This window comes from Siniperca chuatsi, linkage group LG8, assembly GCF_020085105.1.
Source record: "Siniperca chuatsi isolate FFG_IHB_CAS linkage group LG8, ASM2008510v1, whole genome shotgun sequence".
NCBI lineage: Eukaryota > Metazoa > Chordata > Actinopteri > Centrarchiformes > Sinipercidae > Siniperca > Siniperca chuatsi.
Window position 1 is genome coordinate 5,449,685 of NC_058049.1, and position 26,608 is coordinate 5,476,292.

At 37.3% G+C, this 26,608-nt stretch overlaps 3 protein-coding genes across 8 annotated transcripts; 2 read left to right on the plus strand and 1 right to left on the minus strand.

Moving 5' to 3' along the window:
• Positions 1-1,360: 1,360 nt before the first annotated feature.
• Positions 1,361-5,736, minus strand: bbs12 (Bardet-Biedl syndrome 12). Of its 6 annotated transcripts, none has more exons than XM_044204421.1 (2): positions 5,718-5,736; positions 1,361-4,079 (listed from the first exon to the last, which is right to left on the minus strand). In XM_044204421.1, the coding sequence occupies exon 2, from the start codon at positions 4,075-4,077 to the stop codon at positions 2,122-2,124; it is 1,956 nt and encodes a 651-aa protein (XP_044060356.1). In that variant the 5' UTR covers positions 4,078-4,079; positions 5,718-5,736; the 3' UTR covers positions 1,361-2,121. The 6 variants fall into 6 exon arrangements, with proteins under 6 accessions (XP_044060356.1, XP_044060352.1, XP_044060354.1 ...); XM_044204417.1 differs by lacking the exon at positions 5,718-5,736 and adding an exon at positions 5,159-5,291; XM_044204419.1 differs by lacking the exon at positions 5,718-5,736 and adding an exon at positions 5,154-5,249.
• cetn4 (centrin 4) lies at positions 5,343-8,967 on the plus strand. Its single transcript, XM_044204423.1, has 5 exons — positions 5,343-5,475; positions 5,759-5,914; positions 6,030-6,158; positions 6,548-6,685; positions 8,685-8,967. The coding sequence occupies exons 1-5, from the start codon at positions 5,473-5,475 to the stop codon at positions 8,772-8,774; spliced, it is 516 nt and encodes a 171-aa protein (XP_044060358.1). The 5' UTR covers positions 5,343-5,472; the 3' UTR covers positions 8,775-8,967.
• A 4,004-nt stretch (positions 8,968-12,971) lies between these two features.
• Positions 12,972-26,031, plus strand: il21 (interleukin 21). Its single transcript, XM_044205953.1, has 6 exons — positions 12,972-19,100; positions 19,195-19,242; positions 21,177-21,290; positions 21,409-21,447; positions 21,616-21,696; positions 21,882-26,031. The coding sequence occupies exons 1-6, from the start codon at positions 18,963-18,965 to the stop codon at positions 21,906-21,908; spliced, it is 447 nt and encodes a 148-aa protein (XP_044061888.1). The 5' UTR covers positions 12,972-18,962; the 3' UTR covers positions 21,909-26,031.
• Positions 26,032-26,608: the final 577 nt, after the last annotated feature.

A 26,608-nucleotide genomic window follows, 5' to 3' on the forward strand; every position in this document is an offset into this window, starting at 1 on the left:
TACAATAGCATGTGGCACTGTCTGAGGAAAATAAAACAAGATTTATGGTTTTCTAAAAATAAATTCATGTGACACATTCTGGTATCAGCATGGCACCTGTTCCCATGCTGATGGCTTTATTTAAAAAACCTTACATTTGCAGTTTTGTGAATAGCAGTATAAATCAGACTTTTCAAAAAAACTATAATAAAGAAGATCAACTTTTATTTTCCGCAAACAAATCAAATACCTCAATATGCAAACAGGTTTTAGGATCACATGTAAATGTAATGAATCTAACTCCGAAAGCAAAACTTCAAATGCCTTCAGTTGCATTTTCCCCCACGTAAGTTTAGAATTAAAAATTGCCGATTGACATCTTACTTTGAATATGGTAACATGGCAAAAAATGAATGGAACTGTCCACGCTGTCAGCTAGCAATTATGAAATGAAACTGGATCATCTCACCTAACCCTATAGGTTTTACATTTTAAGGTAATCTATAAATGTGTGCATGCATCGGTCCAAGGTCTTCTCTGCGCAGAGGGACAGACAGTAAAACGGGGACTCAGTCTGAACTCTCAGATGTTTCACAAATTTTACCATTCCAATTTCCTTCTCAATGTTGTGTTTGTTATGTTATGTCATACCCCACCGCTGAGTGAAGCCTGAATTAAGGTTGTTATGGCTCCACCGTAAAGCCTCGGTAGCGTTTTTACTTCACTGAACTATTTTTAGAATGTGATCTATCTGATCTCAGAGGAAATGGAAGGTCTCACGTGTTGTTGCAACTGACACCTTTGAAATGCAATGTGCACAATAGGAAAAAGTCTAAAGATAACCAAGTGTGCTTTACTTTCATGTGAACCATCATTGTTTTCGGGTTGTTTTTGATTTTTCCAAGTAGTAGACATTTCTCTTTGAAAGAACAATGAAGGTTTTCAACTGATTAAATTTGTACACTTATTCACTCCTTAGCATCTAGTGCTAAGGAGTGCAAGGGTCAGAGCCTGACGGCTTGGTAATATTCCTGTGACCTTTCAATGATCATGTAGGAAGGGAAATGTTAGCTAGCAAAAGGTTTCTAGAATTCAAACAACTAAAATAACATCCGGAAGTTGTGATTACTTTTAGTTCACTTTCTTAAAAAAAGGACAGGGCCTAATAAGACTTCATCAGAACCATTCACTCAGTCTGGAGGCGTTCCTTCTCCATCAACCATTCCCATTATGAGAGAGCAGGTCATAAAACCACCGGAGTTGGCGGGGAAGCAGTGTCCAGTGTGAACAGTGCTAGCCAAACTGTAGACACATAATGAAACGCAGGCAAATATCATAAAGGAAGTGTACCAAGACTAAAAAACATACTGGCACAACAAAATTCCTCCCATGCTCCATGACAGGGAAATTTAATTGTGGTTTTGGACATGTACCATTTGTTTTCCCTGGCTGCACTGAGCACGAAGACAAGGTGTGTACAAGGCCATGTACAAGTACTGTCAGCTAAGTCAGGCTTGGTTAATAATAAAAATAAACTGAATTTTAGGGTATTTCCTATGAGAATAGTATGCAGCACCTTCAAAACATAAAATAATGATTAGGATGAAAAGTTTAATACATTAAAAATATGGAAATATATCATTACTACTGACTGTACTTCATGTGTGTTTTTTTAAGACACTGTTCTCATTTGTCACGGCTCACCATTACCTGGAGGTCAGGATGGCAAAGGTTAAAAGAGTCAATCAGATACATGCATCATCATTTCATTCAACTGTCACCATTGCACTCCATTCATTGGCAATATCAGACTGTAGGCCAATTCTTCTGTCATATTTACCTGCATCAGTTTGGATGAGACAGTCAAATAGACTACGGTGTCGCCCCCGAGTGGTAGCAAATGGGTAGCTTTGCTTCACTATAATGATTTTTTTGTATATTGTCCTTTGACTATTTATTGATGACAAGAAAATAAAGAATATAAATACACTTCATTCTACTTTCACTTTGTACCAATCAAAAATTTAATTTCATATTTCAAACACATTTTTGCAGTCTAAATAAAACAACAAAAACAAACAACAAAAAAACATTCAGAAAGTTGTATACAGTCAAATACTTCCCCAAGATTCTGCATGAAAGTCACAACAGCATCAGGTTTTCCTGTGCACCATCAGTTTTTTGGTCAATGCCTGTGATGACCTCTGCATCAGCCTGTAAGACCAGGAAAACCAGATCCAAGGCTTTCCTCCATGCTTCCTGCTTCACACTCAGATTATCATAGATCTTTACTGCTGGGGCTTCACTGGTCTTCATGGGGGGGGGAAATGCACTATCCCCTTGTTCACCTTCCAAGAAAAGTTGTGAAACTTTTGCAGCAATACCTAGACTTTCGTTATATTCCTGCAGTTGTTGGCTCACTGCAGTCCTAGCTCTGACTTTCGAAAACCTTCCAGTGTTAACCACTACAGTGGATATGTAATCTATTAAACCATCTGCCAAGAGGTGCAAGACTACACCCCTGTAAGGGTTAGCTGCTGTTCCTGCTTTGGTATGTTGGACCGAGTCCCCATTCCTCTCTCCATGATGCTTGACATGGTGCTCCGCTTGCTTTTGAAGGCGATGAACACAAAGCATTTCCGTCACTCCAGCACCAGGCAGGAGGACTTTGTCTTTCAGAACGTGGTGTAAACGATAAGCACATGTCCAAAACTGGTCCTCCAGAGCCTGCAGCTTGCCAGTTAGACAGCTTGTGAGGATTACTGTGACCAACTCGCTGTTACCACCAGTGGAAATATTCACAGTTGTTAAAGGCTTCCTCTCATGGCTGCTGAGGTCCCTCCATATCACAACCTTCACCCCTGTGCCAACACAGTGCTTACTTAACTGTGTGGCATAAGTCACAGGAACAGCTCCTGTTGCATTAGCGAATGCCTTCAAAACCGAAGCCTTCACTTTTTCCACCACAAGTATATGATGTCTACAACAGTGTTGAATCACTTTCTCACTAACAAGCCCACTGACTAGTATCAGGTTCACGTCCAGGTTTAATAGAAGTGTCACAACCTTTTCCATCCACTCTTGCTCTTTGCTTGAACTTGACAAATTTGACTGGTTACTCACACACTGTACACCCGTTGGCCTATTAAAGCCAAGATGGCGATAGGTATCTGATAAATCGCCATTAATTAGAGCAACGTTCAAGTGCTGTTCTTTTAAGTGATGTGCAACTGAAGCCTGTTCAGCAGATAAGACGACAATGCAACCTGGTAAAACGCACGCATGGTCCTCTGGTAAACCAGGTAGCACACAAGTCACCACTTTAGTAACATCAAACATGAAACAGCTGATATCTTGCTGATTATTTTTTGACTGTATTTGGCTGGCTTTGACTACTAAATTCATTGCATCGACACAACCGTGACTCAATCCCTCAGCAAGGTGTGCAATGTCAGGAAGCTTAGGCTGATGAGGTTGCAGTACTGTGGAGACATTTTCAGACTTGGCTTCACAAAAATGTCTGCTGAGCTTTATTTTCCTTTGTCCAATGGTGTTTAGAGTCTTGTGGCCATCGTTTGCTGTCCCTTGTAGGTAGCACGATGCCTGAGAAACCTCCACAATGGGTTTCTTTGACAGTTGAAGTCCTACAGCATTAGATGTCGCAGTGCAGTTCTCTGATTGCTCCACACCAAGACCCTCAGTAGAGATGTTGCATTTCCTGCAAACATCCAAGCATATTTCCATCCCTTCAGACATAGCTGAGATGATGTGTGCTACTGAAATTCCTCTCTGAAGGCACTCCAGAGCAGCACGGCTCCACGCTCCTGCGAGAAACAGCAGGCATCCCGACCCTGTATGATAGACCTTCTGGTGGGCTTGAATAGTCTCGTAAACCAGCTGACCCACAGCGCAGGTGAGCTCCAGGTTCTCAAAAATGCGAAAACACGAGCACACAAGAGTTGACTCCCCACTCGTGTCATCTTGGATAAACTTGTACTTTTTATTGGGGCCCAGAGAGGAATGTGTGATTCCTGCCAGCGCTGAGAGCTTCTGCAGTCCAACATGTTGTCGATGGTTTATAATTGTACTTCCCAGCATTACTTGAGGGGACAAGGACAAGAAAAGTTTTACATTAATTCACCTTTTACAAGTAATACCCCCACAAATATTCTCTTTTTAGTTAGTAAAACTGCAAAGTTAACATGGTCTGTGTTAAATCTTAGTTTTGGTAACAAGCAGCGGTAGACAATAACTAAGTACAGTTTTTCAAGCACTGAAAGTAAGTTCAAATTTCAGGTACTTGAACTATACTTTATGGTACTTTATACTTCTTCTTTTACATTTCAGAGGGGAATATTGTACTCCACCACATAGCAACAAGTTACCCTACAGATAGATATAGATGATGTTACATACAAAACATGTGATCAGCTTATTAAATATGGTTAAATATTAAATGACGTAGCAGTAATTAAAGTTAACCTAGGTTGGTTAAAAGCAGCCCCACACAAACCAGCTGCAACTAAAGCTGTTTATACTATTAATTATTTAATTACACTATTTACTTATTAAGGCATTAATACTACAACAATAATATTATACATATAAAACACTCTGAAAGAGTCAATTTTGCATAATGAGTACTTTTACTTTTGACTTTAAGTACACTTAAGCTGCAAACAGCTGGTAATACTTATGTAATTTTACTTGCAGGACTTTCACTTGTAATTAAAGAGTTTCACGTCGGGGATCAATAAAGTATTTCTGATTTTCTGATTCTGATACATTGTGGTAGCCTATTGCTACTTCAACTTTACTGAAGGATGTGAACACTTATTCCACCACTAGTAACAAGTTTGGTCAACAACATTGGTGCAACTGTAGCTACAACAGTAATTAAAGTAACACTGACCAACACAAAAACGCCACATCAGAAGGAGCAAGTGACATGAAAGATACAGCTCAACAGACCTGTAATTAGTCTATACACCACACAAGCAGCTTGCAAGCTAAGCTAACAAGCTACTGTCTTAAGAAAGAAAAAATAGCGTTACTTTACTTCTAAATTCAGCCTGTCCATAACGAGGCTAAAGTGAACTAAAACCGCAGAGGTGTCTCCAAAAGATGCTTCTGCAAAACAAACTTCAATCTATCCACAAAGAGTGTAATGTTACCTTACTTTAATAATCTATGATGGTTGTATCTGTTCCCACTGCCCAGCTGCCCCGGCGAACGATTAAGCACTGCGCAAGCGCTTTGCTTTCTGGTTGCTGGGAGACAAGAAACGAGCTCAACCATTGGCGGACACTCTTATGACCAGCCCATTTGTTTTTACAATTGGCTAATATGATCACGTCTCGGTGCTTTCATGGTTTGTATTGGCTATCTCCCATGTCATTTGACAGAAAAAAAGACAGCCGTTACTGTCTGTTTTGTTGACATCTGATTATCAAAAACTCCATTGAAGCTTTCTTTGCTGAATCGTTAATTTTAATGGTAAACCTTTATATAAATGGCTAGTATCACATGTACGCTGTAAGAACTTTGTTTATAGCTAGCACACAGTTAGATAACGGTGTTTATTTTATCCTGAAACGTGTTTTTGTTAGGTCTCGGGGAGCAGCATGGAAGCTATAGATAGCAAAAGTTAGCATGATACTAACGTTAACAGCTGACTAAAACGAGAAAAACATGTAAAAACATCACCCGTGGGTCTCTCTGCTGCACCTGCTGAGTACCTTGTATGAAGTCACAACGTCTTAATGTTTGCTTTTTTCAGGCTTCAAATTACCGAAAACCAGCTCCTTCGGCTAGCCAAAGGAAAAAGGCAGGTCCCAAAATCGAACTGACCGAGGAGCAAAAGCAAGAAATTAAGGAGGCTTTTGATCTCTTTGACACAGATGGAACTGGAACAATAGACGTGAAGGAGCTAAAGGTTAGTTCCTGGTTTAGTATGCCTAGGATCAGATGTGTACTGTATGTTTAGATTAACAAATACCACGTTAATAGTGCCACAGCAGCCTCAGATTTGTTGTGTATCTGTGCCACAGGTTGCCATGAGAGCTCTTGGGTTTGAACCAAAGAAAGAAGAAATCAAGAAGATGATTGCAGACATTGATAAAGAGGGCTCTGGAACAATTGACTTCAGTGACTTTCTCAGTATGATGACACTGAAAATGGTGAGCGTAATACATACACTGTATACTGTTAGACAAAACCTGGAAACTTCTTAGAAATTGAAAATTGTCATTCTGAGCCAAGGAAAGACAACATTTAACAATTCATAAAGTTACAAATCTGTGTCTGTCATCTCATCACCTTTGGTGTCCATATGCTCTTAAAACAACAGTATCCCACAAATAAATTTCTTCTAAATCTTTTACAGTGAAATCCAATGTTTGATGTAGTGTTTTAACATGGACAAATACCATTCATGCAAATCACACACATTTTTTAACAGTCACAGAAAATGCATTGGGTTTTAGATGCAAGATTGAAAGTTTAAAGTTTAAATTGAAGCTGTAATGCGTCAATCATTATGTGTTTGTCATGTCTTCTTTGTTCATAGAGTGAAAAGGACTCCAAAGAAGAAATAATGAAGGCTTTTCGGCTGTTTGATGATGACTGCACAGGAAGAATCTCATTCAAAAATCTGAAGAGAGTTGCCAAGGAGCTGGGTGAAAACCTCACTGATGAAGAATTACAGGTATTGTAGTTTGATTGGTACATTCATGTACAATCAGACGTCCTGGAAAACAGTTGACACATTTTCCAATCATGGAAAATGAGAGAAAAAGAAAAATCTTGTTGTCCTGGAAAATTATTTAAACAACCTCCTGTTTTCCTTTAGGTGAGAATGAACTACTAGGCTATCTATCAGAGCTCTCCAAAATGGAAAACATTGCCATCTGAAAGGGCTAAGTTATGTTCAGGATGATATTAAAATTCAAATGATAGTTTATGGATGAGAGTATTTTGAATAGGCTGCTCTTGGTTATGTTGTAGAATCGCTGTGAACACACCCTTAAGTCACATCACATGGTAGCACATGCAGGTTAGATGACATTGAAACTTATAATAATAATGTCAGTTACATTATCCTTGAAATCTAAATCTTAGTCACTGCTGGCTGGTAACTGGTAGTTTTTATTAGGTTTATAGATAAACGATGCTTTCTTCTCAACTTGTTTTAAATGGTTGAATAATGTTAAATTGGTTAGCATGTTTGGTTCAGTTGCTAAAGTTGACGTGCTTGCTAGCTTTTTTGCCTGCAAAGGTTCTAGCTAGGAGCAATGGTTTCAAATGTGTGTTGGGCATTGCTGAGAGAGTTGGATAATAATGAATGGGAAGCCGGTGTCAAAACAATGAATGAGAGTGAGTCAAATACTGGCTAACAGTACTTTTTTACTGCTAGCATTGTCTCTTCAAATGCAGTGCTGCATCATTAAGGTAAAATGGATTATAACACGAGATGAAATGTTTAACTTTTTTAGTGGTAGCTCACAAAGTTACTTGCCAAGCATAGAGCACAAAGGGCTTCCCAAAAGAAATAAAATAAAATACGACGGAATACTATACAAAATAAATTAACAATATTAAACATATTAATATTGTATTAAAACGAAGCAAGAAATTAAATAACAACAACAGTGAGTTTATATCATTGAACATAGTATGAGTTATACATACCTTGGTATAACCATAACAGCATCAGGGAGTTTCATCATGGCAGTGAATGCCCTAAAAGAAAAAGCTCGAAGAGCTCTAAATGCAATTAAGAGAAAATTTTATAATTTTCAAATTCCAATTAAAATATGGCTTAAAATATTTGATAGTGTCATTCAGCCCATTGCGCTAAATGGTAGTGAAGTCTGGGGCCCACTCAGTCATCGTAGCTACACCCGTTGGGACAAACATCCAACAGAATCTTTACATGCAGAATTCTGCAGATGCATTTTACACGCACACAGAAAAACACCAACAAATGCATGTAGAGCAGAATTAGGCAGATACCCACTGATAATTAACATTCAAAAGAGCGCTAAAATTTTTTAATCAACCTTAAATCCAGCCCCCTACACACCCTCCGTTCCAAACCCAAGAGCTGAGCCCAGAAAGGAGTCCCCTACGTCAGTTGGTGCTGAGACTAACTGCCCCCCCCCAGACACACTCTGACCAGTCTCACAACAGCACTGCTTTCAGTCTGTTTTGCAATTCTTGTTGTTGATATCTTTGCATAGAATGCGTGCACTAGGTATCGATCATGTTAAATGCATCTTTATATGGAACATGGCGCAGTATGTTTAGGAACCCACTTCACTGTCCACTGGCTGTGGTGGGTGGTTTCCAGAATTTATTCCAATTAGAAAAATGTTGATCACCCAGTGAAGTGGCTGCTGCAGACAAATCTTCACAGAAAATGTACCATGTGTGTGGCTCTGTGACACTATGCAACCATTCATAAATTGTTTAATTGTAGCAGAATGCAATATTTATAAGATATCTCAGGAAGTTAGAAATAATTTTACTTTAATAAAAGGCACTTGAGAAGCCCTGTTCGACAAATGTTGTCAGTCCAAGTCAGAGTGAGGGTTTTTCCATGTCTGTCACGTGCGATGTCTGAAGCATAGCTTTCAGTGCTGAATTCAATTGTAACTTTTTCGATTTGAACGTACTACAGTAGACTTTGTTTCTTATCCTTTAAGGAAATGATTGACGAGGCAGACCGAGATGGAGATGGTGAGGTCAACGAGCAGGAGTTCTTAAGGATAATGAAGAAGACCAATCTTTACTGAACCTGTTGAGTGTGTTACAGACTCGATCTAGGACCTTTTTTAAGATTCACCTTTGATTCTACCAGCACCGTTTATACAGTAGCTTTTTTGGGACTTAGGCAGATGTTTAGTTAGTGTAAATAAAAATGTTAACATACTGTGTCTTTGCACAGATCTTTCTACAATGCAAGACAAATAAATATATTTCATCATAGTTGATTTGTCTGTTGTTTCTTTTACATATACCTTGGTTTCTCAGTGTCAGTATTGTATTTAAATTGCATGTAAACATTCAGTCAAATTGCAAGAGTTTAATGTTTCCGTGTGTATATAAGAAATGTTCCCCTTAGATTCACAATGTTTAACAGTGTCTCTATTCAAACCCTGAGTAACTGTGGAAGTACTAGTGTGAAAATCTCAGTGAAGTTAATTTCAGCACCCTGCAGTACATTCTGCACAGCAATGCGTGTCAATAATTATCAGATGTCGGGGAACAGACAGTGAAAGTCATATGCTTGACTAACCAGAATTATGTTACTGTAGACAGAAATGACAAACACGAAATTGAGATGAGTAGCTCAGTAAAAGTCACTCTCACTTCATGCTTTGAGTTACTAAACCAAGTCATTGTCTGTAGAAGATACAGTACAACGCTGTCTTACCTACATGTTCTGATCATCTTATAGGAAAGATGCTCCTGCTGATTAATTGTAATATACAACGGAAGTCTGGTTTTGACCAAAACGCTATACCTTGTTAAAATAAACAGGATATTGTAGTGACGTGTTTTTCCGAGCCGTCAGACGGCTGTCTATTATTTTGAGGATGCTTGCCACTGATTATGAAAGTTCTGATAACCTGTTCTAGACAATGAAGGAACATGAGGCGGAAAATATGAAAAGGTTTGTCCCAAGGTGATATCCATTTTTTGAAAAAATATTCCACATATAAAATGTTTGATGGTATAAAAAGAACCATATAAGCACATTAAAAGAATCGTAGATTTCCGAAATCGCAACTTTCACAAACTAGGTCCTCGAGGTGTTAATGTCACTTAACGATGATAGTTTTTTTTTTTTTACATGTGAAGTCATTCAAATTTTCTTAAATCTAAGATAAATTTATAGGCATGGCTACATGCCTTCTGTTTAATGTAAGACAATTATCTTTACTTTTTACCAAATTAAAGTGCAAGAATATGGAATTTATATGGATTCCCTTTATTTTGCTCATCTGTTGAGCTGAAACTTGGAATTGATATAGATGAGCCAAATCAAAAAGCCAGTATTTCAATGGTTCATTTTATGTTACCCCCTATGACTCAAATCCATCCACCTTCTTGGAGTTCAAAGTACACCACACACCAGGTGACAGCTGAAAAACAGTGCTGAAGCTCACTTTGAGCGGACAGAGACGCTTAAAAATCACTCAAGAATGTCTTCCCTCTAAACTTCTTAATTTAGTGTGACCGTGTGTTATTTTCAAGTTACATGCCAGCCATCCAATTTTAAAACTGAAGATGTTTTCATGGCTTTCAACAGCTGTTCGGCACAAAAACCACCATAGTTGATAGCCTTCATTCAAAAATCACAAAAAATTGTTTGAATAGTTTCTGCTTTTAGTATTTCAAAATCTTTAAATGTTTATATAAAAGACAAGGTCTCATCACTTTAGCAATAAAAAAGTAGAGGGTGCTTTACATACATGGAGCAGTCATTTTGGGAGCGTAGGTGTTGTTGAAACGGTGGATGTTTGATTTTAGAACAAAACTTTCCAATTGGTATTGGATGTTTTTGTACAGTGGCAGTTTCATGGCCTTTAATATCTTCACAGCCCCTCAGCTGAGTGTTATTCCCCTACTGTTGTGGTTAAACAGCATTCACATCACAGAGTCAATACTCCCACTGCTCCGCTGCTGTTTTTCTTTTCCCATAAAATGATCAATTTCCAAAACAACAAAGTGCTGTAAGTCTGGTTGTTGCTGGTAAAAGATGATTATATTATTAACTCTTAAAGGTCAAGAATGTGTCACCATTATGTAGACAACCTATTTTCACAAGCCCCCCTTTAGTAAGACAAGTTGAAGACAAATAACTGTCATTGCACCTAGAAGAAGCAAAGAGTGACTGCATCAGTGGTATGTTTGCTTTTTAACCTTAGTCATATTTGTGAAATAGCTTTTATACATAATTTCTGGCTTATTAGACATCCACAGATAGTCATTTGAATGTTAACATTTAGCAATGTTCTATCTTTTACAGTAGGATGAGGAAGTCAGTGTTTCTGAAATTCCCCTTTGAAGTCATTAGTGTTGTATGTAATCAATATATATTATAATCTAATCACTGTGACAAAGGTTTATTGTTTTAATGTGCCAGATACCAGAACCAGTGTCAGTACCAGTTAGCATGCTTTGTTAGCCTGTCCTTTTTATTCCGATCTTTGAATACAATGTAGAGGAAACTTGTTACATAAACTCTTGTAACCACAGTGCTAAAAGCCATAATGACTTTAAAGGAGCTGTTTATAAGTGATGTGTGACAGAGGAAGGTGTCTCTTTATATCTTTTCTAATCCTCGTCCTCACGCCTTTTTTTCATAATGTACTGTTGTACACCTTACTCATTTACATGTCTCACATTTTAATGCTCCACCTGTCTGGGAAGATTTGTTTCCACCCGTTAACCAGTCACCTTTAAGCAGTAGAGCAGGTGCGTACGACTATGGAAAAAAAAAAACGCTTGGTCGACAAGGAGCATTTAAAAACTTGATTGGTAAACAGTATCATGTTGTGTCACCACAAGAAAATCCGCTCAGGGTTTGGTACAAGGCAAATTACATATTACAATGTAAAAAACACCCAATATAAAAGCTTATAGTCTTCAACCATGTGTATTTTAGTGGACTGCTTTTGTCCATTTTACCTTGCCTTATAGTATTGAGAGTATGTATTTTACAGTATTAACATGCATGGTGTCAGAAGGAGGTAGTGGAAACTCGGAGCTCAGCAGTACTACTGCTCAGCTATTTCTACAATGTTGCAGAGTTAACTTTGGATAACAATGTGTTTTTTTTATCTCTATTACATAGGCTTGGTTTTCTGGTTTAGCTTTAATGAGATTAATCATGAGCTGTCTCTCTACCATTTAATTCAGTTCATTTGGGCTGGTGGTTTGAGTCTCAGTCATCTTCCAAGTAAATTATAGTGTGGTTCAACAAGACTGAAATCAGTCAGCAACTGCAGCTGCATTTGACAGTAATTTCCACCACATATTACACTGTAGAATATTTTTTGGATTAAAGGAGCTATATGTAAGATTATAGTTTAAACCATTCAAAAAATAACTAAAATTCTCAACAGAATGTGAAGAAGTAACAATTTTGACGTTATGTCAAAGATGTAATATATTGTGTTGCAGAGATATCTACGGAAGTTAGCATGCTAACCAGCTAACCTCGGCCCGTCCTGTCTCAAAATACCACTTTGTAGCTCAAGAGGCGAAGTGAGTCCAGTCCAGTCTGGCCTCAGTCTAACATGAGAGGATGAAGAAGTAGCGCTGCTCCGAGGGCAAGAAACCACGTCCAGCAGCAAAGAAAGAAGTGATAGAAATAGAAGCAAAACAAGAGTTAACATTGGCATTGCCTTCCACCGCTGGAGACAGCTCTTGGCGAGTAAAGGGATAAAGTTTGATGCTGAACTTGCAACGTTGCGACAGCTTATAAAGGTAGCTAATTGTATAACGTTACTGACAGTGTTATGTATGCTAAGTTAGCTGTTTGTTGAAAGAAAGATAGACCTATGGGAGGGACTGTGCATTTTCTTGTTTCTTACAACAGGGGCGGACACACCAACTTTCTGGTCATATGCTGCCCCCAAATTGTTTGGAGTATGAATTCGACAGTTGGCCAATTCTTACATATAGCTCTTTTAAATAATTCGGTCAATTAATGACAAATGCCTAATACAATTTACCACAGGCCAAAGTTTTATCTTAAGATTTCTTACTTAGTCTGATAAACAACCCACAAAAAAGAGAGGAAAATCATTTGCAAATGAAATGAAGCAAAAACACAAGTGTAAAATGTATCGTTTCAGCACAACTATTAGAGAGAAGAATTGTCAGTTGATGATCATTTTCAGCTGTTTCTTTGTGTTTTTAAATAGTAGGTTCACTGCAGCAAAGGATCCAGACAAGTTCATCTTGCTTTGTTACATTTACAGGCACTGGAATCAGATTTCAAGTGACTCTCTTTCCAACTAATTTACTAAGTTGCACTTCTGGCTAAGTTATCAGAAAATTAGCTGATTGCAAGTTAAAGTGACTTTTTTTTTTACATATAATCAGACCAAATGAACGAGTGCAACGAAGTAAACCTTTAATCTCAATCTTAAAGAAAAGAACCTGTGGGTGTGATCTCACATTCAGATGACAAATTAAACATGGGTGATGAGTGGTTTTATCAGATCATTTCAATAAGTCACTGAATAATAAGTTATCGTTTCAGCACTTTTGTGCATTCTGGCCACAATTAATTAAAGATTGACATATAATTTGGAAAAATTAAGTCAGAAATACAACAGGGAAAAAAAACTTTTTCCCATTGACGATCCAAAATACCCTCCAAGCAACAATTGGAAACTGGCTGATATGACAGCACTTTGAACTCTACTGTATTGCACCAGTCAAAGGCAAATTTCCTCAGCATTTGGCTGGTGATAGATTCCCGTCCTGCAGGAGTTGGGTTTTTTTTTTTACTGTCCCCATTGTTATTATGTTTAATTCATTTAAATTGGACTACTGTAAATAATGTAGCCAACAACAACGTCAAGTAGAGCTGAAGTCTACATTTCTATTTTAAACATAACTACTGGTACGATCTACTGGTAAGATCTTTTAATTCAGTAATGATGACTGTGAATAATGTATCAATCATTATAAACAAGCTATGTCATCACTGCTGCGGTGCCGGTGAAGAGGACCAAAAGAGGCGATCCCCCACCCACGCCCTCTTTGTACTCTTCCTGTACACTTACGGTAATATCAAGCACGCTCGCTTTTCTCAAATCACTAAAAATCACCTTCATTTGTCCTTGTTCCAGCTCTACAAATGGTTGTAAAATAACAGAGGACTTCACATTTATGTATATTAAGCAGAATTTTTCAAACAAGTAAACAATGTTCTGCAATTCACCAATATGTGTACATGAGTTGCATGCAAACTTTCAACCTCGCACCCACTTGCCTCGGAAATGCAAACTGTTCACTAAGAGGAGACCGCAGTGTGGGAAATCGTACTATTGCAAGTGGGAGTAGGAAGTACACAACATAATTAATAAATCTAAATACATCTGCCTGATAGTGTAATAGTTTGAAATACAAATGCTTAGGTTAGTTTTGACCTCATGTAGTAAGTTTTCACTGGAGTCTTAACAGTTAGAAAAAGAAAAGAAACATGACTAATATTTCTTTAAGTCACCCACACACATACCATAGTTGGACAAATTTCACAACAGTGCACTTGGCAATTTTTTAGACATGCATTTCATTTGGCTTAAACGGTGCAATAGCAAATAGTAAACACATTCTGAAAAAACAAAACAAAAATGACATCATCACAGTATAACCAAGTCAAAACAAAACAAACAAAATATCGATGAGCAACAACTGTGGCCAAGACATCTGCACTGATAACAGAGGCTACGTAATAGTGAAATACAGTACAGTGGAAAACTAAACAACAAAATACATAATATTGAAAGAGGAATACATTTAACCTATAGGCCCTGTCCAGGTGTTCTGAGTAAATGATGCATGTAAGAAACTAAAGTGTTACACTATTAGATAACTCACGCCGATGCTGGCCTTTTATTAAAATGCTAATAGCAAGTATGATAACCTGGAATGAAATTTTATTTTACTACACATTTTTATTCTTCATTTAAAGACAACAATGGATTATTCTCAGAATGTCTTTATTTAATTAAATGTTTGTGAGTAAAAACAAAAACTTTATTAATTCAGTCACAGTCCAAACACCATTGTTTTGGAAATACAAACATCCTTCCTTAACAAAGGAGGCATACAGCTCATAGAAATCTGAAGGGAAAACACACACACACAGAAAAACACAAACATAAAGTTTATTTAAAAAAAACATAGAATCAGCCAAGTAAAAAGAATACACAGTATACAAAACGATCTCCTGTTCCCTACAAGTTGACAGTTCCAATGCAGAAATGACATTGTTCTCCAAGACATTACAGACCCTATAATAAACACATATTATTAAACACATATACACACATATATACACACACGTGTGTGTGTATATATATATATATATACACACACACATACAACCACATATATATACACATAACTTAAAAAATAAATTGACTTAACATTGACATAACTTAAAAAATAATTTGAATTTGTTTATTCCAGCCGTGGCTTCTGCAACTCTCAACTTCACTTAATTTGTACAATAGTGCAATTAATCCCACACACTTTATGTTAACATTATTGAAAAATTTTGTATGCTCAGATTTGAAAATGGAAAGGCGTCCTAATATTTTTTTTTGCCATTTTTGAAGTTTAGTGCAATTGTTCACAATTTTCATGTTTTAGAAAGTAAGCTTGTTCACTGTGTTGTAACTTTTTAGAAAAACACTTTTTACTCTCTCATCTAGCCTCACTTCAAGTCACACTTTTTCTACTGCGTTTAACACTCTGGCTGACCGCAATGAGCAACTCTCACTGTGTGACATGTCTTCACCCCTGACCGAGAACTTTAGTCATCACCAAAAACATGCCTCAGTACAGCAATGTTTCACAAAATTTAATGGAAAAGCGTTTAAATGCAGATGAGGCGTATGTGACGATTACATTTCTCCACCATGAAAGGACTTTTTTTTTTAGCATGTGAGGAGACTAACAGCTACAATTGGCTACGTAAAACAACTAAAGGACATTGATAAGACTTTGGTCATAACTGCATAAAAACGACTGGTTCCACTTTCTAATAAGCCAACATTTTCTAAAGGGTTTAAAGTTATAACTAATGGCTTTATGATTCTTTAATTTTCACTGTGCTATTTTAATGTCAAGTCATTCTTTTTTAAATATATCCACCACTTTATCTCTCTGTGGTGCAGAAGGTTGTGTTGTCTAACTTTGCATGCATCTTCATTTTGAGACATTGCTCACTTTGACAAAACTGCTTAGTAACACTGTTACACAGACACACACACACCACAGGTGGGTTAGGAGGGGTTCCTTGATGGCAGCCAGAGGAGGAAAATTCTTCTGAATTTTAAATCTACCTGAGGGCACATTTTCCCTTCTGTATGTGCATCACAGAAGGAAGTCCTGATAAGATGGGAGTCTGAGTGATGCACCTCTCAGACCAGTCGAAGCCCCCACCCACCTTTTCCCTTACGCTGACAGAGAGAGAGAACAGACGAGAGGGGTTTTCTCTTTCATTCTCACTCTCACTTCCTCTTCTCTGGCAAAAGACAGATGCAAAGATTGTGTGTGTAGAGAACGTGTGAACGAACACTGACGGGGCAGGCAGACTTTACAGTGTGTGAGCTAGTCATGTACATGGGCACACAGACTAACATATGATGCCTCCTTAAATGTGTAATACCAATGCATATTGGAGTAGATGACCATCACTGGAGAATTTCCATTTTGCCAAATTCTGTAATCTGAAAACACAGTAGTGATTAAAACTCAGTTCTATGTCCTGTATCTGCCTTTCTGAAAATCTTGGGGCACATGTAGGAAAAGTGTGTGTGTGTGTGTGTGTGCGCGCATGAAAGTGGTCTGTGAACATACAGACATTAAAAGCTGTGAACCTAAATACATTCTGATTTTATTTTTCTACAATGAATGTTTTCGGTTTCTCCAGGTTCAGAATAGTCATTCACACTGCAGTATGCGCACATCTGCAGCTGGAATGCACTGCACTTTATTCTAAATGGAAATCAATGTTGGTTAACACTTTGACGTGTGGTCTGCAATGTGTTTCAAACACAAGCACTGGCCAAAGAGTACAGAATTACAAATATGATGATGATGATAATGTTTAAGCCTAATAAAGTGTGTTTTGTTTATTTTTAGGAAGCATGGAATAATATATTGATATACTGTATGTAGTTCCTACAACAAATTACAAAAAAACATAAAAAGCGTGAAGATACAAATTTCAAATATGACTGCTGTTTGTTCTCACTGTGGTGGACTAATCTGCAACCAACACTGGTCGGGTCGCATCATTTTACCAAGTCCACTGACACCCATTGGACACACTGGACACGTCAAACACACAAAAGAAGTCATGGTACAGTAGTCAGGATGTGCTGGTCTCGGGAACAAATATGAAAAATTGCTGCTTTTCTGGCGAGATGACACATCGATGCTGGCAAATAAGACAGCGGTGTCTTAGCACATGTCAAGGTGTCAGGATACACCACCTGACACCTTAACATGTGCTAAGACACCGCTGGCAGGGGCGTAGGACTGGGGGGAAAAGGGGGCTGAGTATACAGGGCCCTCATGTGAGGAAGGCCCACAAAGATACTTGAATGAATAGCTGTGGATGCAGGGAGGGGCCCATAGAGAATGCCTATGTACAGGATCCAGAATTTTGTGCTATGCCCCTGACCGCCGGAGTGTGGGCTTATATGGAAAACTGGTCTGGGTGTTTTGTCAGCATCATACGTCTTCAGTGTGTGTTGCCCTCACTGTTTAAGTCTAGCTAAGTACAGTGACACATTGCCATTTATGTAACTCAACTGTTCGGGTTCACAGGTGCAGCAACAGGAGAACCAAAACGGGAGGGGATAACAAGTAATTTCACAGATTATTTCAACATCAAAAACATGTCTTGCACTGACTGTTAGTTAATTGAGAGCTTGTTCAATCATTTTTAAACATGTGGCAGTAATAAACTAACATCTACAATGTGTGTGACATTTATTTGTGGAGCTTGATAAATGTGGATTTATTTACAATGGAGAAGCAGTCATTTCCTTACTGAAATATTAACTGTAAGGATACTCTTTCTTCATTTTCACTACTGTGACCCCAAAAGACAAAATGCATTTCATTTGTATTTTTGAATTTATTATTCAACAACTAGAATTCAACATTTGGAATCTATAATTCCAGTAAATAATTCATAGTTGCAACATTTTTTTTCCATGAATGCATAATGTAAAAGTAAAATGAATGCATTCATCAGCAAACCTATTTACTAACCCGAATACATGTAAACCAGCACACCATTATTGATTCATTCATCAAGAATTTTTCACATCACTGCACGTCTCAGTGTATCTGGTTGTTCTCTGTAGTCAAGTTTGAAAGGATCAAACTTCATAAAAAGTTCAGAAAGTTCAACAACTTTTATTGTGAATGCTTTTATTGTGAAATTTGTTTCAAACATGAGAGTCACAAGGGAAAGCACTGCCCTTAGTGACTCTCATGACCACTGTTCCAGGGTATCTCCCACAAAGGCTTGCATGAGATTTCACAACACACTTTTGCTTGTCTTTGCAAATGGACAGAAAGAAAGACCTTTTCTGATTGATGAGCAACAGTGAGATGAAATGAGGGAAGTGTCAGCCTAAAAGCCCAGTTTAAAAGATATTAGGTAATATTCCTAAATATGGCTAGAATCCTCCTTCACCAAGAAAACATATCTCCTCACTTCTCCTTTTGATTAAACATTAATACTTAAAAAGGGTTTCCTGTTGTTGCAACAAGCTCTGTGTGTTTGTGTAGGTGGCCATGATGCAGTGAATGCATTCAGGTTGTCAATACCACACTTACGAACACTACCTATGACACGGTATAGCTGCGGCTCCACTGATTCAAAATGAAAATGGGAAGTGCCGTCTTCCTGTAGTTTCCTGTCGGGTGCACTCAAACAAGTTTACATTCACACACACTTGCATCTATAGGCCCCACGCACGCGCGGCTTGACGCCACTCTCGAATCACGTAGTGGTGACTGCCAGTGGAAAAGAAAATTTCATTACTCACACACACCAGTTTCTGCAGCTTTCCAACTCTCTGCAAGTGGTTTTCCTGTGTCCTCAGGGATTAGTATAAAACGGTAAGCGACACAACGGTCTACATTTCCAGCAAATCTTTCGAAAAGAGTCTTTTGGTGATCTGGTGCCTGCTGCTGAAACTGAGAATATGAAGCTGCTTGTGTTTTGCCTCATTGCAGTCTGCTGCTCTTCTTTGGCCAGCACAACGACAAACAATGACAAACTAGTGAGGAAAAAATTACAAGAAGTCCTGAGACAGCTGAATGATGTGAAAGAAAGCCTGCAGGTGGGTTCCTCTACATTTACTTTTTCGCAACTTTGCCCATGTGTGGTCACTATTATCAACACTAAATACAATGTTGTTGGTTTGTGTCTTGCAGCACAATGAGAAGAATAAGACAATGAATACGCCACCAAATAATATTGAGGTAAGCCAAACTAACTCTTATTCCAAATAATGTTGACAGTATGGTCACCGCCACATTAAATAATTGTGGTTGCTTACTCATTGTTGTTATTCTCCCACTTACTGTAGTTACTAATTGTCATGTGCCAGCTACTGTAGGAGTACATCAAATAATGTGTGAAATCACAAGATGTTTTGGGTAATAAGCATATATAATCAATCAGCTGCAAAGGCTGAAAATCAAAAGCTTACGCTGCAGGGATTCAAACTGACATTTTTAAATAGAATTTTTTATTTTTTTTTACTTCACATCTTCTGCAAGTTAAACTCGAAAAAACACATGTTAAAGCAAAGCTAACAAAACTAAACCTAAAAAATCTGTCATAGTTTATAGAGTAAACAGGAGAATATATTTTTTGTTTTTGATAAAACAAACATGACATTTACTAAAAATAATTAAGTGTTGGAAATTATTAATAACAGTACAAATGTAATGTTTCATGGTACAAATATTTCAGTTAAACAGTGTTATAGAGAACAAACTAATATCCTCAAAACTTTGCACCAACTAGCCACCATGCATTTAGTTTTTTATAAAATAATTACTGGTACTAGTTATGTTAGACTTTTCTTAGCCCTAGAAAAACCTGCAGTCCATCAGATTAAAGTAAAATATTCTAATCACCAAAACCGTTATTTTCATGACATTTAGCTTAAGTGCCTTACAGGACATGCATTTTTAGTATAATTAGACGTTGTAGAAAGTCAGTGGCCTTACTTAACATTGCAAAATATTGGGTTTGCTTTCATAACAATCTGATTATGTGCACTTGACTTCAAATAAAAGCCTATTAAGATCAACGGCATTACTTGTAAATTCAGATCAGCCCTTTCTTGTCAGGCTTATGCTCTTGAGTGAGTCAAGTCAAGAGCTTGCTCAGTGTATTTTCTCACAGCTTCCGTTGCACTCTCAAGCGAAATGTGATGAGTAATCAAGTGGAGAGCAGACAAAACCATGACACTTCCTCACACCACCTCACAAACTCGAAACGTTCTTTAGCCTGCCAGCAAACATCTGACTCAATCTCTTGTTTAAAAACTGGCAAATTACGGCTTATCTTAAACCACAAATGATGAGGATTCCTGGGTGGGCGTGAAGCTATTATTTTGCAAAACACAGCTTAATAATTAGAATAAAAATTACTTCACTACAGAGCAGAATTTGACTGTCAAATGAAAAAACACCATCAGAGAATTTCTAAATAAATAGCAGTAAGAAAGTATTAAGGAAGCTGTTGTTCAGTTATCTTCCCTGAAGGAATACTCTAACCTACTAATTCTCCAACCAGACATACAGACATACTATTATCTAAAACTATGATCTGACCCAAGCTAGTTGGGTTCATGAGAATCACACATTGAAGTATGAGTATCTAAACAGAAACAAACTGTTTCACTTGGAAAAAACATGTCAACACTTTCATTAAGTTTTCTGGAGGGAAACAATTCAGACAAAAATGAACAAAGCACTTTTAGGAAAAGAAATGCATCTTTAAAATAGTGGAAACTTTATTTGGTTAAGTTTCAGTTGAGGTAAAAGTGTTATGCATGTATCTGATTGGAAAGTCAACTGAAATGATGAAGTCATGACATGAAACCAGAAACAACAGCTTTCTTGGAAATGTTTTGATGGCAGTGAAGAGAGGATTTTTCCCTCAAATTGATACATGTAGAATTCCATCATACAAAAAACCATCTAAAAACTAACAAATGTAACAGATTGTTGGTGAACTAGATATATGGTTGACAAAAAACAACTTTTAAAGCTTTACCCTCGGTTTTATGGTTAATCTGTCATATATGTCACTTTCCAGTGTTCTGTTTTTCAAGAGGCCAAATTGGACAAAGAACACTGATCTGACTGACTTTTCTTTTCTCTTTCTCATTATATAACAGGACTGCTGCTGTCTGTCAGCCTTGCAATGCTTTCGGGCTAATCTGCAGGTGCAATTCAACATTACAGAAAGAAAAACAAGCAAACTTTACAGGAGCCTTAAGAATTCCATCACTGTAAGTAAATGTGTGGGGGTGGGAATGAAGTAAAAAGTGTACTAAAAGTGTATCTCAAGTACAATGTCAAGTTTGCAGTACGTTTCTAAAACTAACACAGTTCTTTGATCCATTTCAGGAGAGAGGTCTGAACTTTTGTAATTCAGCAACTGTCACGGTAAGAGAACATTTTATCAATAGTTTCTCCAGATTTTCTTCTGTTATTTCCTTATTTATTGGCTACTGATATTTTAGTCATATAAAAAAATAAAAAGTGTGGCATGTGTTGCACTTACAGTAGATGGTCAATAGTAACTAAATTGTTTTTGTGCCTATTTCCCTTTAGTCCACCTGCCAAGACTGCGGCTCACATCCAAAGGAACATGCCACAGAGTTCTTCAACAGATTGGAGTCTCTTATTCAAAAGGTAAGGGTATTTCTTTCTTTTTTGTATCTGACACATTTCATAAAAATATACATACTATACTAGAACCATTTGTTTTTACTGTAGCATAAGGAAAAGTGGCTGAAAGTCTGTAGCACTACATGTCAATGTTAAGATGTGAATATATGATTGATGTGAAAATTCAATACAAATGTTTCCCTCTTTAGGCCATAACCAGACTGAGCATGAACTGAGGAGAGGCGAAGATCTACTTGTGACCGAGGATTGAATGTAGAGAAGACACTACGCTGAAAAGATGCTAAACATGTTATAGCCTTCTAAATATTTAACTTATTTAATATTTATTTAGATAGTGATGGGGAACCCACTCAAGCTATGAAGAAGGTATTCTCAGGAAAGCTGCTTTGCTGCCACCAAGTGGACTTGGCAGCTTTGAATTGTTTTTCTCCTCTTTTTCACTGAAAGTGAAAATTAATTTATTTGTTGTAGTTCTTAAAGAATATAACTTGTATAATGACATTTATACTATGTATGACGTGCCTTAGTACAGGAATTATTTTATTTAAATAATTGTACCAATTGAAAATATTAAATAGATTACAACACAGAGGTTTTGGTTTGCTTGGTTTATTTGTAGGACATTTCTAAAAGTTCCAGCAAAGTGGATACAACACCATCACTTAAAGCGAGTGAGTTTGTTAAACTCTGTGAAAAGCAGTGGTCCATGATAAAATTCATAATTTGATGTTTAAAACCACAATTTTTAATCTTCAGTATATATATTCTATCTCCTGAACCACTGCTGTTATACAACTAGCTTCAATTTTTAGTTTTGACTTCACATTTTTCAGAGTAAACGGACAGCACTGACAGTAAGTCACTGCTTAATTTGTATGCATTTATTCTATTTTCTACGTGTGATAACAAGAGTTGCACCACAAACAAGTATTGTTGTTACTTTTTTTCATGATCATGTTACAGTTAAACCAAACATTTACATGAAATTGAGACTATAATTGGAAAATTGGCCACATAGCCTGCAGACTAGAGCAAAACAGCAAAGGGAAAATGGTTTTCAGTCATTTGTAAGGATACAAATTGTGGCGTTAAATTAAATAAGATAATAACTTTATTTATATAGCACTTTTCAAAAACAAGTTACAAAGTGCTTTACAAAGACAAAAAATAGAGAAATTACCAGATAAATAATAAATAAAAGTAGATACAGTAATGACAAGTGAGGTATGAATTACTAAAACACAGTAAAAACACGGAAAGTAAAAACCTGAAGAATAACCAATTCAAGAAAAAGCTATTCTGAAAAAGTGCATTTTAAAGAGAGATTTAAAAGAAGAAACAGAGCTAGCCTGCCTGATCTCCTCCGGCAGGTCGTTCCATAGTCGTCGGGCCCTGACTCCAAATGCTGTCTCCTCTGGTTTTTAGCCTTGCCCTAGGAACTACTTCTCAGGCTGCATTTGGGCTCGCAAGGGGTTAAGTCAGTGATATATGCAGGGGCCAACCCCAAACTTGTTTTAAAAGTAATTATTAAAATGTTAAAATCAATTCTAAAAACATACAGGAAACCAGTGTAGAGATGCTAAAATAGGCGTTATGTGGACTCTTCTATTGGATTTTGTGAGTAGTCTTGCTACAGCATTTCTAGAACTAGTTGAAGTTTGGAAAGGTTGTATTGAGTGAGACAAGAATACAGTGAATTACAGTAGTCTAGACGGAGTGTAACGAAAGCGTGGATGTCCGTTTCCAGATTCGTAGTGGATAGAAAAAGATCTCATTTTCTAGATATTACGAAGTTGCAGAAAGCACGATTGAACGAATGACTTCACCTGTTGGATACAGTGTTCACCATTAGTGATGTGGCTCTTTGAAGGGAGCCGGATCTTATGGCTCGTTATTTTCCAAGAGCCGTTCAAAAGAAGAGCTCATCGTTCTTTTTTTGTCTGTGAAATAATCACTAGTATAATGAACTTACCTTCTGTATGAAGTGTTTTATGTAAATAAAGTTGCCTTGCCTTGAATGCAATTCATGCAACACTTGAGAAAACGCTTTAACTCTGCCCAGCTAATGGGATACCAGTGTGCGCCAGGTGGCTCAGGGAATGTGACAAGGAGGGAGTCCACGCAAGAGATTTACTTAACAAGCATAATTTATTGAAACTAAAGTTAACACAAATGAACAATGAGGTGTAGAAATCATGTCAACAATACATAGATGTGTGCTGTGGAAGTGTTGTGGTGCAAAAGTTAAAAAAGCTGTAGGAAAGGAGAGTTACGTTACTAGTATACTGTTCATGTAAAGGGGAGTGGATAAAGGACAGACAGTGAAATTTGGGCACAATGATAAAAAAGACTGGCTCAAACTAAGTACGACTTGTTTCCCTTTGTTCATATCAAAGAGCTGTTGGAAAGAGTTGGATTGTTCACAAACATAACATCACTATTCACCATTGCCAATGGTAGCTGGTGCTGGGATTTACAATGGTTAAAGGGGCACCAACCTGTAGGTTCAATTTATTAATTATGTCTTTCAGAATTATCCACTGACCACTTTTCTTAAAGAAGAGAAATGATTGCCAATCAGGAATCTCATATAATATACTAAACTATCAATGTGGAACTGATTAATAATTCAATTAAATGGCTGCTTGGTTCCAAAATGGAAATCTAATTCAAAATGGTGGCTGAGCAGCGGCCGCATGGTTAGACAAAGAAAGGAAATTTAAAATCGGCTAGACCATGTTTGATAAAGAGTGTGGCTATGTTAAAAGTCAAATTGAAGTGGATGTGTGAACTGTGTAGGATAAACATTGCCAGATTAAACGAGAGTTAGTTAGCATGCAAAGACTCTGTGTGAAGCATAACATTAACTAACATCAATTTAGCATGTGGCGACCAAATCCTAACGGGGAAGGACATCACAACAATAAAACAATACATGTAGCGTTACATTAGTTAAACAGTCCTGTGCTTAACCAAGTACATTGTTAAGCTATGTTAAGTTATGTAATGCCCAGTTACGTCACTAGTCCATGGAGGGAAAGAAGGTTGCTTTGAAGTCCTCCTTGTTATCTGGCGGTTCTGTTGGAATGAGCCAGGCAGGGAAGGATGTTGGTTCCAATTGAAGAAAAGTCCTTGCTGTGCAGTCCATTGCAGATGGAGGAACTGGTCGCTCTGTCTGTTGTTCTCCTTACAGTTACTTCTTAAAGTTAACTGGCAGACTTCGTGTAGTAGCCGTTGGTGCTAACTATTGGTGCAGAAATCTTACACAGGCCCTCGCGTTGCTGCTGTAGGAGAGAGTTCAGTTCTGCAGTGTGTCTTCTCCAAGCAGGCAGAGAGGGAGACAGCAGCAGCCGAAGAGAAAGAACTGGAGAAAAGAGACTACAATGGTCGCTGACCCTTTTACTGACCTGGTGACATCACGGGTCACAGGTCAGACTGACCAATGGTAGCTGGGAGCTGGGTCCATGGGGGGAGGGTTGTGGGAAACTGAGTTCACTGGCTCTCAAAAGAGCATGCAGTCTCTCAGTGTGGTCCCAACACTGGCATTATGAATCCCTCCATCTGATACTGAGCACACATCATGAGAGTAAATTTGTATTTATGCTGAAGTTTTTGACACACTTTGTCTTTACACTATTGCATTTTCCCGATTTGAAACCACTTATCGGGTTTGCTACCAAGATATGTACTAGACTAAAGCAAATACTAGGACTTGGTATAAATTGTCACACTATTTTATATGTTTTTAATTGTTTTATTCGGCCATGTGTTGTTGTTGTAGAAGTATTGTGCAAATAGTACCATTACTGATTAAACCACCATTACTGAAATGAAAAAAACAAACAAAAAGGCAGCGCGGAAATTGTGTCGATGTTAAACACATTCTGCCCTAATAATGCAAAGCACACTCACACACCGAAGGAACAGCCCAGCAATTTGGGGTTCAGTGTCTTGCCTAAGGACACTTCGACATACTTTGACAAGTGGACTTTTATAGCTTGCCTTGTATGTGTATGTTTTCACTCATTTTAGGATTTACTTTGTTTCTTGATTTCCTATTACAGTATATTCATTACATTGTCTCCAGTAATTTTTCCAATGACCTTACTTTCCTTTTTAAGTGTTTGGTATTTTAAAGGAGCGTAGTCTCATTGAAGAACCACGGCACAGCAGCAGCACCAAAATTAAATATGAAATCTTACAACATGGTACATAGTGATCAAAGCTCATACCACAGGATTCCAGGCTCAAATATAAATAAGCAGTTATAACAGTTTGTTAGATGACTTTTCATGTCAAAAATAAATAAATAAATAAAAAAAAAAAAAAAAAAAAAAAAAAAAAAAAAATATATATATATATATATATATATATATATATATATATATATATATATATTCAATACAAATATTGATTTACAGGACTGAGAAAGTTTGTTTGAATACAAACTCTGAATTGCCCTTACCCACCACCAGATGTCCCCATTTTAGAGGCAAGTTTTAGGCAGTGTGATGTGTATAATAAGTACAAATTGGAAAAAATGTTTCAATCCAGCTTTCGCCGTTCAGACTCATTAAAAACATGTTCTGATACTGTTGTGCTATGTACTGTATTCCCATTAAGTCTGATTGTCTATTTAATAAATAAAACAACATGAAATCAGGCTTGTGTCACCTGAGGGGAAGAAATTGTATTTGGGAACTTTGAGAAGCCAAGTTAAGGTAATCATGGATCCAGAGTAACATTTTACATTGGTGGCACAGGTGCGCCTAACTTTTTCATTTAGGTGCACCAGCACATAATTTAGGTGCACCAAATACTACATTTTAAGCGTTACCTTTTTTTTGTCAGTTCCCATACACATGAAAACGTTTAAAATGACTGACAGCAGCCTCTCTAATCATTAAAGTAAATC

Excerpts from the sequence above, each read along its gene's own strand:
- il21 (XM_044205953.1), top strand. The coding sequence starts at position 18,963 with ATGAAGCTGCTTGTGTTTTGCCTCATTGCAGTCTGCTGCTCTTCTTTG. Across the intron at positions 19,101-19,194 it reads ATGTGAAAGAAAGCCTGCAG|CACAATGAGAAGAATAAGAC; the intron begins GTGGGTTCCTCT and ends TGTGTCTTGCAG. Across the intron at positions 21,448-21,615 it reads GTAATTCAGCAACTGTCACG|TCCACCTGCCAAGACTGCGG; the intron begins GTAAGAGAACAT and ends ATTTCCCTTTAG.
- cetn4 (XM_044204423.1), top strand. Across the intron at positions 5,915-6,029 it reads TAGACGTGAAGGAGCTAAAG|GTTGCCATGAGAGCTCTTGG; the intron begins GTTAGTTCCTGG and ends TCTGTGCCACAG. Across the intron at positions 6,159-6,547 it reads GTATGATGACACTGAAAATG|AGTGAAAAGGACTCCAAAGA; the intron begins GTGAGCGTAATA and ends CTTTGTTCATAG.